This window comes from Stegastes partitus, unplaced genomic scaffold (assembly GCF_000690725.1).
Source record: "Stegastes partitus isolate 25-593 unplaced genomic scaffold, Stegastes_partitus-1.0.2 Scaffold525, whole genome shotgun sequence".
Classification (NCBI taxonomy): Eukaryota; Metazoa; Chordata; class Actinopteri; family Pomacentridae; genus Stegastes; species Stegastes partitus.
Window position 1 is genome coordinate 138,399 of NW_007578256.1, and position 13,812 is coordinate 152,210.

At 40.9% G+C, this 13,812-nt stretch overlaps 1 protein-coding gene across 2 annotated transcripts in view; it reads left to right on the plus strand.

Annotated features, from left to right (window-relative positions):
- The first annotated feature begins 915 nt into the window (after window positions 1-915).
- Window positions 916-13,812, plus strand: part of septin7a (septin 7a) — a 42,239-nt gene continuing 29,342 nt past the window's right edge. Inside the window, exons 1-3 of one of the 2 annotated variants that reach the window (XM_008287857.1) lie at window positions 916-1,043; window positions 3,243-3,244; window positions 7,758-7,860. In XM_008287857.1, the coding sequence (XP_008286079.1) occupies window positions 989-1,043; window positions 3,243-3,244; window positions 7,758-7,860 (160 nt within the window). In that variant the 5' untranslated portion in view covers window positions 916-988. The remainder of the gene's footprint in view (window positions 1,044-3,242; window positions 3,245-7,757; window positions 7,861-13,812) is intronic. The other variant, XM_008287858.1, reaches the window with a different exon arrangement.

The following is a 13,812-nucleotide window of genomic DNA, read 5'->3' on the forward strand; positions in this document are numbered from 1 at the left end:
TGCATTCAGGCCCTTTGCTCTGACACTCCAGACTGTGATCAGGTGCATCCTGTTTGCTTCACAACCTTGGGTTGAGCCAAGAACTTGATAAGCGTCCACATGTGGCAAACTGTGGCAAAGGTTCCACAAGCCATGCCACGTGAAGGTAAACAACTGACCCATGAAGTCCAAAGAACTCTATGTAGACGTCTGTTATAAAATTATGAGCAAGAGCATAAACCCATATCTAGAGTTCTGAGTGAGTCCAGGGGCATAATGGCCTCAACAATTGGGAAAAGGAGAACACTGAAACCACCAGGACCCTTCATAGAGTTTGCTGTCTGGACAAATTGAAGAACAACCATCTTGGCAGCCCTCCAGCCAACCAACCTTGCTCTCTTGAGACCCAACTTTTCAATGAAACTATGTTGTCCAGCTACACACGTTTACTTTCTTATATCAGATCTTCTGATATCAAGCCGATTCCTGTCTATTAATGAGAAGTGAAACATCTTCATAGCATTGGTCCTACTTCTGTCCATTACATAATGATGCTCTACACACACCTGTCTCCTCAACCATAGGAAATTGAAGTGTAGCTTGCAGCTCATACAAACGCCCACTAGATGGCGATGTTTACTTGCTCTTCTCCGAGGACAGCGAACCTACGCGTGGTTTCATTAGTTCGTGTCGCCGAAGTGCAGAATGTCTCGTACAAATATTTGTCACATACTTGTTTTAATCTTGTAAATAACACAGCTAGTATTTGCATTAAACTGCAAACAGATCATCCCTCGTATTAACTTTCAATTCCGTGGGTATTTGATTTCGTACAAAATCTCGCGATATGTCGCGTCTCGTATTCTCCAAGGAGAGCGTACGCAGTTTGCGCCGAAGTTTCTCGCGTCAATCACATGCCATTACGTCCGATAATGTGCGTATCCCGCTCGGTATCACTACTACTATTACTACGACTTGAGCGAGCTGTGTGCCGAGTTCCAGAGAGGGAATGTCAAGCGGAGAAACATCGGCCAGTGAAGCAGACGGGAACGGCGGCATGATGGGTGAGTTTTCTCCGCTTTTTTAAACCTTCCCTGCTCTCTTCGGGGTGTAAAGTTGGCCCGTGAACTTTTCTAAATAGTTTGGTTTAGCGAGCAGCGAGTTTTCTGTGGAAGCGAAACACTTGGAAGCAAAGTGGACTAGTAGTGAGCCAGGGTTAGTTAGCCGAGCCACGGTTATCTGTGCTTGTGGGGAAAATGTCACAACTTCACGAACAACTCTTGTTAGTTCTCGTCGTCTGTCGGTTAGCGAGCTCTCGGCTGCGGTCTTCCGGTACATTTGGTGAAGCCTTAGCTCGAAGTTTGGCACCTATTTCTGAAGTTAACCCACTTGACGCTGGTCGCACCATGTGTTGGGCTATTGTTGATAACATGGGAAGTGTCCGGACAACATGTTTAACAGGAGAAGCTAGCAAGTCTGTTGTTTGGCGTTCATTCATAAACGTTGTTTTATGCTGAGGCAGGGTTTCAAGCTCAACGTTTGTGGTTAAAATACGTGTAGATTCATGAATCAGGTTTGACTAACAGGTCATTAAATAACATTTACCATCGTAGCTTATTATTTCTAAGCATCCTGTCGTTGGTTTATACGTTAGCCCGGCAGTTCCTTTGTTTTGTCCCCAGTGAGTAGCTACGTAGTTAAGCCTGCTCGTTACAAAACAAGTCTTAATCTTTCTGCTGTCACAATCAAACACATGCCTAATAGGTTCATTGTTATACAAATCAGAGGACTGAGCTGCAGAAGTTTTCCTGCCAGGTGGTGAAACAGGTCAGTCTGCTATACTTGAAGACACCAGCCTGTCAGCTGATGTCAAGTGCATTGCTCCACTGACAGCCACAGGAGTATTTCTCCTTTTGAGTAATCACGTATGAATCATTTACATGGTTGATGTAATCCTTGAGCCTGTTAGGTTTATGGGTGGGAGACAGGTCTAACTATCGTGACACGTTTTGCTGTTACACGCCTAATCATTCATTCTGGGTCCTCTGTGCTGCTGTTTAGTCATTCAGAAGAGAAAAGACAGTATGTGAGGAGTCCTGGGGATGCAGATGTGTTTTGGCTCTACATAATGGGGCAATTAAAAATCTAAGGCTACCCTGGGAGTAAAATTAGAGCCCAGTGACATCTTGTCTGTGGTGTTTGCATAGTGGCATTGACATAGCACAGATGGGCAGGTCAGGCGTTTTGCCAGACAGACAGAGTGTCAGATGGCATGGCGGTCGAATACCAGGGGAAAGGCTGTGATGACTCTTAGCTTGTTTTAGTGTAGCAGAGTTATGTCTAAGGGCATTCAAAGGGAAGATTTTATTATCCCGTCTCTATATGTAGTAAGAGGTTTGCACATGCATCTATTTTGGGGCATTTATTTGCTATTCTTAGACTGCTGGAAATGATCTTAAACAGAATTGTAATAGAAATCAAGATCAACAGACTTGAACTTTTAAATAATTGTTACAGGATTGCACACAGTTGTGGAGATATGTTAAAACAGTATTTTATTATCGTTCTGCTTGCAGCTGCTGCTCTTTACATGGAACAAAGATAAACGACATTTCTAAGACTCACTGTACTCATCCCATGACATGCAGAGTACAGTCCAGGCTGCATAATCCTACAGAGATGATATGTAGCCACATCTAGCCCCACTAGTGAAACTACCAGAAAAGCAACATTCATCACATCAGGAACAGCTGCCTGCAAGCATTGGTTGTCTTGGAGCTTACAGTTTTACACAGTACCTGCTGATGAAAAGTTGCACCTGTCACTGACACACAAGAGACTTACTGTTTTTTATGTAGCACACAGCTGCAGCACACAATCAGCAAGGGCACATGTCTGTAAGAATCGTTACATGCAAGTGGGGGTTGGTATCTGCCTAAACCCCCCAATAATGCACCGTTTTCTTGTGTCATGTGATAATAGAACAACTACTGCTGCAGCAACTTTATCAGTCCAGGAAATATGTCACTATTTCGCACTACCTCTAAAATGTGTTTCTACTCAGAGCAGAGCATCACAGATGTGCTTCATCACTGTCGTCTATATGTTGTTGTAATCAGAATCTTGCTGCTCCTGAAAGTTACCAACGTTAGCAGCAACGTGTGCTCTCTGCTGACAGACACTGAGCTCCAGGCCTGTGCTAGTGTTTGGAAATCCTAGCTTAACAGTAGTATGAACCTCAGGAAGCCAACTAAACTGTACAGCTGTCAGACACATTTTCTACAATGTTGTGCTTTGGAGTTCATTAATACTGCCACAGTTAGACAGCAGAGAGGTACATTTCTGTTGTGCGACCCTTATGGACAATCAGCAAACACAACTTTAACTCCATCTCAGTAAACAGTGCGAGACGCTAAAGGAGGCTCAGTAGGAATGTAATGTGGAATCCCCATCTCTTCTCTTCACTTCACTTCACTTCAAACTTCATCTATTCCCATGTGAGAGGGAAATCTAATTTGGGGCATTTCAGTCCTAATGTAAATGAAGCCAAGTCACTTTAACAGAGAAGTTTGGAAGAAGTGTGGGATGCTGCATGAAATGTCTCGTAAGGTCGTGGGAAGGACTTTGTCAGCAAAGCGCTGTGATCCTCTCTGCTGTTGAATTCAGACTCTGTGCTCAGGGCCCTGCCTCTGGGCTGGTTGGACCTCGTCATAACCCCGGCTTCCGGGAGGCTCACCACATTGTTTCCGGTAATTTAGCAAACAGGAAAGTGCACCATGCATTTTGCTGTCTGTTTCTGCCGGATTGCTTCCCTGCACTGATTCAGTTTGTCAGTGACACTGGTTTGGTGCTTGTTCCATCTTTGACAGTTTCATCTTGCTCATATAAGGAGTCCTGCTTTGAAACAACCCCCCATCTCCTTTTGGTTAACACCTCACAGTCAGGAAGTTGTAGAACTTTTTTTTTTTGCTTACTTTTCAAACCGTCTTTGTGTCAAGCAGCTGTAATTACCACAAACAAGTTAGCTTTACTCATGTTTCTGTGATGCAATTTAGCAGACTGTTTTCTAAAGAAATTTGTCTGAATGCATATTTACAGTTGCGGCCTGTGGTGATGTACGTGACGTTTCTCCTGCAGATAATAGCACCTCACGCACAATGTGTCAGAAGACAGCACCACAGCTGCTGCAGATGCTCTTTAGAAAATGCATGAGAAAGTGCACAGTGTTGTACAGAAACATCACTTTCAGTGTAATCAAAACCAACATTTAAATCCCCCCTGTCTTTGTGTATGATGTGTGCCCCTTCCCATTACAAATGAGGTTGTGTTTGCAGCATTTGCACACTTGCACATTGTCTCAGCTTGAATGTTTGACTGCTCTGCTGTTCATCAACTGTCTACAGAACAGGAAGTGGTGGGGAGGAGAGGGCCTTTGGATGTAAGCCAGTATGCCAGTAGTCTGTCAGAAATGTGTATGTGTGTAGGTACTTACGGTGTGACGAGTGGAGGATGCATTGTCTTAACTGTTCAGATTAACTGGTGACAGCTTCAATAAACACATGGGAAATAACTGCCTAAAGACACTGTGCAGTTGTTCTAGGTCTGACTTTAGTCACCTGTAGGACTGTAGTAACGTGATGTGTGAATAATCTGTTTCAGTGATGCCCACTGAAACTTCCTGTAAATCACACGTTTGTCTTCTGCAGTACTTGGCAGGGTTTCCCCCTCAAACGCTTGGTTAGCTGAGGTGGTTAGGGTGGCATTCTCATGGATGTGGTTATGAAAATTGTCTATCTGATGAATGCAAAATCTTCCATATCATCCCTCATTCTCTTGCATTTTTTCCACAAACAGGTTAGCTAATTGTGACTGACTTAAACCCTTCACTCACTGTAAAAAAAAAAAAAAAAAGAGAGAGAGATCTTAGAGGTTAGTAAATTCAGCATATCCACATCATTTAAAACCTACTTACGTATATAAATCAGGGTCCACCTATTTGGTACGAGTAACAACTGCAACAGAAAAAAAAAAAAATCCCAAAACTATACCCAGACATGCTCAATTTCAAGTTCTCTGTCTGACAGTTATTTATTCAATAAAACTAGCATTCCCTTCTCATGTTTAGTCATACAGCACAATGATACCCGACGCCTTATCAGTGATTCTCAGCTCAGCTTTGAGTGACAATGTACTTTAGGGTTATTACATTTCTATTTAATTCACTAAATAAGTCAAAGTTTACTTAAATGAGGTTGTTCCTTCATACCTCATTTAACTAACTTTTATCTATTGAAAAAGTAATGGTTTAACATGTCTTTTCTTATATATTGGCACATTAGGGAAAGCCTTGTATTGTTGGAGCTTTATTGTCTGCTACCTGTCAGAATGAGGCTTATAAAAACGAAGGAAACCTGTGCTCCAGATTATTAGCACATATGTGTTTTATGACTGCTGCTCAAAGAATATTCCAGCCTTTTTCTAAACTTTTCCATTGTGCTTACAGTAAGTCCGTGAGCAGGACTGATATTTCCTGTCTTTATGTAAATTGCTGTGTTTATTCATTAGTCTCTGGACGGAGCTGATCTCCCAGCTGAACTAAACGGGAATTCCTGTGCCATTTAAAAATGTGCTTGTACTAATTCCTTTCTGTCATTCTCTTTTGTTTGGATTTGCTGCTGCCTCCTGGACCTGCTCACTTTGACCGATGCCTTCCCGTGACATTTTTTGTCATCTTGACAACCTGACTGCTTTCCAACACAGCTGTAAGTACTCTGCTTTAAAAAGTTTAAACATCTCTTTTCATCAAATGCATAGAAATGCAACTTCTTTGTTATTTTTAGTGAATCCATTTGAGTCTGGACACACGTACAGCATGAATCCTGGTTATATTGAGCAGTATATCAATGAATGAAATAAGAACTTAAATTAATTGGGATTTAAGTTTGGAATGGTTATTAAATCGCTTCAAATACAGACGTCAGTTCTTGCATTTCTTCTACTTTTTCTTGTACTTTTATAAAAGTTGTATGACATTTCACAGGCATCTGGTATTAGTTGAGGTATTTCATTCTGGACCAAAGTGTTTGCCATCATGCCTGGTATATTGTCCTTATCAGACTTTTATTGTTATGTTTATTTTTTAGCCTCATTGTACTTTGGTAATTCTTGTCCTACTTCTTTCATGCCTTATCTGTATCCAGCTGCTGTGACGTGTACATTTTCCCGGTGAGGGGTCAATAAAGATTATCTTATCTCGTCTTGTCCAGATCCAACAGCGGGTGCTCTCAAAGATAGATAGATAGATGTTTATTGTCATATGCACAGCATAAAAAAACTGCAGTTTAACACTGGGCAATGAAATTGTCTCGTTTGCACACTCCCATATTCATAATAAGACTATAAATATATGTATAAAAAAACAAGCAAACAATAATATAAATAGATACAAAAGAATAAAAAGAGACAGAGACGGTTGGTGTGGTAAAGCATTTGAACAGTGTAACTAGAAGTAGTGGCAGCTGCTTTGGTAGATAGGATCATTAGAAAAGGCTGTGAAATCAGGAGAGCTTCTCAGCAAGGAGTTTGTGAAGAGATTCGTTCATCAGAGACTCTTTATCTAAATGTACTAGAACCTCAGCCTCAGGCTTCTCTGACAAAGCAGTGAAACAGATGTCGTATGTAGTTCTGGTACGATGGTAAGTTTGGAAAGCGAGCTGCTTCTTTCGCTTCTGACATATTTACAGATATCTGCAACGTCATTTCCCTGGATTCAAGTATCTGTGCATTTTTATTCAGCAGAATTCCACTTTGGGATGTCTACATCAGTCTGACTAGTTAAGACTTACTTTATTTAAAAAAGATAATGTTGATATCCTGAATTGAGGGATAATAAATACATCTTGAACTAGAATTCAACTGTACATATCTAAAACGGGAATTGCACTTAGTTGTAATACAGCTGCAGATGTCTATAATGTGAATTGTGGATGAATCGTAAAAGTGACTCAGAATAACATTATGTATATCAAAAATGTTCTTTTTGACTAAAAATCTGAATTACAGATATCTGCAGCTTGCCATAGGTGCTATCCTGACACGAGCAGGAATGACTGCGACTCTTGCAAAGTGTAGCTGAAAGTATCAACAATATTACACGTCTCCTCAGCCTGTCAGTTTTATCTCATGCAGTCTGTGTTTTGTAATGCCAGGTAATAAGCAGCCTGCACATCAGCTTAGAAAGCATAGAAACAGTGAGGATTATTGCTGTTTTAACATCTGTGGGTACATTATAAAGAGGACCTTCTAATGGCTAATTCAGGTACCAACTTTACAAAATGTAAACAAATACAGATTGAGCAGAGCTGTAAAGATAATAGCAGAGCTCTTCAGGAGGCTTTAATTTCATTCCATCATTGTATTGGTCCCTAAATAGGTTTATATGTTAGTGTTAACATGTTTCTATCAACATTTTCTCGTCTCATCACTGACCAGGGCAGGTAATAATGTTAAACACCTCCCTTCACTTAAAGCAGTAAATGTGCTGTGAATGGGCTTTTATTCTGTCTGTCCATAATTATGTGAAGCAGATATCAGTTATTCATGCAGCCACAGTGCATTTGTTTTATTTTTGTGGCACAACAAAGTATTTAGTGGCTTAAAATTGTAAGTAGGGTTTCTGAAATCTGGGCGAGCAATGTGCCACAAACTGTGCTCATTTTCCAGTGTGGTCTTGTTGCCTTTGGAGAAACGTTTCAGCTATGTTTATTTTTGGTCTACAGCAACAGAAGAACCTGGAGGGCTATGTGGGCTTCGCAAACCTTCCCAACCAAGTTTACAGAAAGTCTGTGAAGAGAGGTTTCGAGTTCACGCTTATGGTTGTGGGTGAGTAATTGTCTTTTAGCACCTTTTCACATCCTTATGTCGCTTCAGCTGGGACACAGTCGGGCATTCATCTGAACACACACAAACTGAAACGGTTACAGTTTTTCATTCTGCTTGCTTATTCAAGTGCCTGAAAAAATGTTGGTACATGTATAGACTCTGTCAGTGTAAGAACCCGTATATCCCTCTGCACATGTTCATATGTCGAGCAGTATTGAATTTCACACAAATGTGATGCCTGAAAGCGCAAGCATATGGCTGCCCAAATGCATTAGCGATGCTTTTATTTGAGGAGGATAAGTTACACATAAAACAAGACTCCAGGAATCCATATTTCAAACAAATGTTTGCCATTCAGCAGCACATTCAGCCCACTGGTGCTGCTTTGGTGTGCTTGTGTGTCTCTCTTGGATTGTGCGGAGGGAGGAGGTTTCCTGTCATTCCATTCATGCAGCCAAAGTCAAAGCCTGAGCAGCTGATTCGAATGGAGGCGCACCCATGTAACCCTTCCTTTCTCTGCTGCACGTTGTCGAGGACTACCTGAGCAGGAAGTTGCCCTGAATGCCTGCATGATGTCACATCCTATCCCCAGGGTTCACGGCTTATAGGGCTTACCTGCCTCCAGGGCTAAAGAGCCCGTCGCCATGGACATATGAGAGCACCCTCCTCCCTCCTGGCTTCATTCATGTAGTCACGCCCTGGAGTTTCCCCCTGCTGTTCGCTCACAGGAAAGAGGCTGTTATGTGGTAATTTTATGTGCAGCATGTAATTAGAAGAGCAGAGTTATTGGCAAAGTCACACATTTGTCATGCTGGAGTAGGTGAAGAATCAGATAGTGTGTGCGTCTCCTTGAGTTTTTTTTAGCCATTGATAGGAATGTTTTGAAACACATTTACCTTCTCGGGACCCACCGGTTATGGATTTTATGGGACATCATGGAATTTATAGACCTATATTCTAGAGCAAGACAGATGAAGTACACAACAAACAAGTCACTTGTTTTTATAGCCTTTTAGTGCTTACTTTATTAGACATTACAGCATTAGAAAGGAAGTGTGAATGAAAGCAGTCTAGAAAACCGGTCTGCTCACAGCCACAGGAAAGTATGAACACATCAGGAATTAATAGAGGGTTTTTTTTGGTGTCTTTAGTGTGGGAATATACCACATATACAGCTCACACCCAATGCCTACCCGTCACTGAACGTCATCTGCAATGCTGAGCATCTAACTTAAACTGCAGTGTGAGGGGACTGACAGAGGAAATCTGTTGAACAATGAAAGTTACAAATCATATCCAGATACATACTTAGAAACACATAAAAAAACAAACTATGAACTGCACTTATAAAGTTCTCCACCGAGGTCAATATCTTATTTTGCAATTTGCCTCAGATCTGCACCAAAATGTAGTGGATTCTTCCTGTGCCCATGCTCCACCTCTTTACAAGGTTTCATGACATTCAGAACAGTAGTTTTTGCCACAGACACAAACAACCCTACATTTGCCTCAGTTCGGCCTTGGAGGAGGACTAAAAACTGGACTTTAAATCAGGTATAATAATCGATCAGACATAGTTTTCAAGGGAAATTTTACAGACCCAGATCAATTAGAAAACAAAGACTATCACTGAATAAGGGTTTAACGGGTAGTTCACCATGCGTATATTTGCATTTCTGGGCATGCTGAACAAGTAATTTCCTTGTTTTAAAAAAAAAAAAATCATTCTGAAAAACATTTTACATTATAAAACAATGTACAGTAAATGAAAATATATGCAGCCAGCAAATGTTCTGACTTGGAGGAAAAAGTTAAAACCCTCATTTCTCTTTTGTTTCCAAAGAGATTAAATTTAGTCAATTGTGCACAAGAAGTTTATGGGTTGCTCAACTACAGACAACCATTAACCTAATCCATGCACCATCCAGGTGTGGCTTCAAAGGACAATAATTAGATAGTGAGCAGTACAGTGACACTTCTTTGACCAGTGACTATGAAAAGCCACCTTAAAATGCAACTTCATTCAAATGATTCAGTGCCACAGATGAAAAGAGAATGACAAGAACGAGATGTTGGCCTGCTCAATGCTCATTTAGGACTGTAGCCAGGCACCACAACCCCACCATTTGTTGGTACAGAAATTGTTTCAGACAACATGCTTGGACAGACAATCTGCCACATGATGCTCTAGATGTCCAACAATGTGATGCTGTCCACAAAAATGTCCACCAACTTAGCCAAGCCATTCGGGTTGCGTCAGATGTGTGGTACTACATGATGCAAATGGTGGACACACTCTTTACTGACTCACTCTCAATCTGCCCACAATCATTTCCAATATGGGTGTACTTCAGTCCTTGTTTCATGACACCCAGTCTGTTGTAGAGTGTGCTGGAACAGAAAACCTATTGAATGAATAGAATTTAATAAAGTAGGGTTTTTGTTCATTGTAAGTTTATTATACTGTGGAACAGACTGACACGTGAGTGACTCTCTAGTAAATGGTAGTACATTGCCCAGTTGCATATAGCTCTAGACCAGTTTATATTTCATCATGGTTCGTGTATATCATAAAACAAAGTGCAGCCTGTAATGAAATATCAGTGTCTCCACAGTGGTTCAGCAACAAATATCTCCAACAAGGTCAGAAATGGATCTGAATTGATTCATCAATTAGTCCGTTGACAGAAAATCCAGATGTGGGCAACTGTTGGTATAATCTACTTTTTCACCTGGCTTCAAGGACAAATTATAAATGTGAGGATTTTATGTTATTCTTTGTCATGTATGATAAAAAAAAATCTTTATATTTAATTTTGGGGTTTTTTTTTACTGTTGGTCAGATTAAATAAGATATTTTCCTGCATTGATTGGTGGTAAACGATAGTGAACAGTTTGCTGATTTAATAGACAAAACAATGAACTAATCAAGAAAATAATATTCTGAAGCCTTTGTCAGAATTAAACTAAACATGCCACCCCTTTGCTTTTTACAGTAATGCCATCTAATAAACATTTCAGGAACATTCTGTCCTATTCCTTTTAAGTCTAACATTGTTCATATTTTCTGATGTATTTGTAGTAAATGAGTTTGAAAATGTTCATATAAATTACAGAAAGAAACTAATCAGATGTTACAGCCCTGGTGGGAGCCCTGTTTTTCACCCAGTACTTTTCTACATGGGTCTATACGAGTGAAAGTGCTAGTGCAGTGCTCCTGCGGATGTAGAGGGGGATAGCGATTGTTAGCAGACAAGTGAAAGTGGGCCAGAGCCATTTGCTGGTCAAAGTCAATATTTGGCAGTGATTTCCATGTTGGCAGGAACTGACCTTGATGTTGGCCGCTGCAGTCGGAGCTCATTGTTTTGGGTCCTGGTTGACAGAGAGGTGAATGAGCTCCGGTGTGATCTTTCTGGACAGAATGGCCTTACGTAAACAGAAGGAGCTTGGAGGTGGAGGAGAAGCAGTAGTCTGACAGAAGAAAATAATGGCTTCGCCTACAGATATATGTGTAACATTTTTTGTGCCCCAGACTTGTTAAACTTTTACTGTCTCCTGCCTCTTTTGAAGGGAAAGTCCCATACATAAACACAGAGACGACTGCTTCCAGGCAATAGTGTTGAATGCACAGGATTTCCCTGACAAACCAACAGACTACTTTTCCTGTTACCTGCACACGAGTAGCCCAGTGTCCAAGAAACCCTGGCAAATGAATTCACCTAATGCGATCTTCCTCTCACAAGTCTAACTTTTCCTGCCTCCCCTCCACCAGCCTCTTGCATGCAGTGGGAAGTGCCTTTGAATAAACCCCCATGGTTTACACAGCTGCTGGAAATTTCCTTTAAAGGAAGTGAGCTGGCTGCTGAGTGAGCCGACGGGCCTCAGCTTGGCGGGCTGGCCCGCTCAGAGTGGCCCTCCTCTGGTGCTGCAACCAGGATGCTCACTTTTAATAGCATGGAATGGCTTCATTATTTATGCTGGGTCAAGTGTAGCTGGCATTAAGGATTTTAATGAAACTCTGACAGTAAGTTGCTTTCGTCCATTTAACCCATCCATCCATAATCACATTTTAAGAATGCATGACTACAGCAGTTAAGTAAGCCCTTGCCAACATTAGCATATTACCAATTTCAATTGATTTCATGACAGATGCTGGCTAATTTAACACTCCTTGTTGCTTGTTTTTTGTAGAAACTGAGCGTTTCATACCCTGATGTAGTTCATACATCCTAGTTTACCCTCAGAGAGTTGAATTATCACCTGAGGAGCCCTTCATTCAAACTTCAAACAGTGAACTAAACAGGATAACATGACATTTTATTACAAAAGCAGCCTGAAAATTGCCTAACTGCAAACCAAACAGTAATAGCAGTAGGAAGAAGCATGATTAAAGAAGAGCAAACACCAGCATGATGCACGCCTTGTTTCTTCACCTTCTTTGTCACGCCTCCATAAGCTCTCAGCTCTGTTGCTGAATGTTAGCAAAGTTGGCTAAGCTATTCCTGAATCACAACAGACTCTGGCAACACATCCATTATTGCCATCCAGCAGTGTGATCAAGACTTAGCTGACTGGCAGGCTTGTAGGAGAGGCACTCGACAGCTTGTGAAGATTTTATTACTGAACTAGAATTCTGAAGCACATTTCTTTAATTCGTTCAAATGTGTGCAATTGTGATCGAGTATCGTAAATGCAAGAGAAGACAATAAAGTAAAGGTAAACACTTGATGCATTGTAGAGGGTTGACTGCTCAGCAGGTGCACGAAACATATGCTCAGCACTGTACGTAAACGTCTGTGGAGACACACAGACGGTGCACTTGCTGCTGCCGATGTTACTCCATGTCGGAAATTAAAAGGATAAAATTATGTTTGAACAACATATTTTTGATTTAGAATTCAGCAAAAGTTGCACCCATAAACAAAACTATTTTATCACTTTGTTCTGTATAATACAAATGTAGGCAAGTCTCTGCACTACTTCAACATTTAACATAATAAAATAAACAAGTCGCCACACTATGAGAAGTAATGTTGAAAACTCAAGGATCTGAGCTCACCGTATTTGCAAAGACCTCTGGTGAAAATCAAGTTGTTTTTACTTTGTTAACACGTCCATATGCTGTTTTTTTATGTGAAAAAAGGCACATCATGAGAAAAAGAAACAGTCAACACCATGGGTGAACATTTATACCTTGAAACGGTAACATACTGATGACAGTTTAAAGAACAGAGTTGATTCTGATTCCAATCCCTCCAGTTTTTAATGATTTAGATTCTGAATCTTTGAGTGGTAATACTGCTATTATGGTATCGCAAACTGTATTACAGTGTAACGATCACATGAGACTAAGTGTGAGGTTACACAGCCACAGCCTGATGGCACATCCCCTTTGAGGAAGATGGTGATGGAGACCAGTGGGTCTGTTACAGGAAGTGAGCCGAGAAACGCCAGCATGTTGGTGCAGTCACAGAAAAGTGATGCTATCAGGGCAGTAAAGTTCCTTTAGTCCGCTGTAACGTTCCTCAATAAGCAGCATAGTTACTGAATGTCTGTTGCTGTCACAGGTGATAAATAAAAAGTCCCCGTTAATGTAATGTAACTACAGCATTCTGCTGCATTCTTCACAGCAGAGTTGTGTGAAACTGATAAGTGTGACCAGCAGAAGCACACAGCTCGGTCAAGTAACCATAGCAACCATGGTGTCTTTTCTGGTCTCTTGAATATTTCGGGATTTACTTTAGTTACTTTACTTTATTAACATCAGACTGCAGTCCTGTCCTCGTGAAGTGTTTTGTAGCAGCATTTGCTAAATTAAGGAGATTGTTAGGACACAGTCAGAAAGTTTGTGCTGTTCACCTGCTTATCAAGCAACTCAGCCACTAATAGATAGTTAACTGAGAATAAAGCAAAGAATCACAGTTATGATACCAAATGCATTAGGTGACCAGA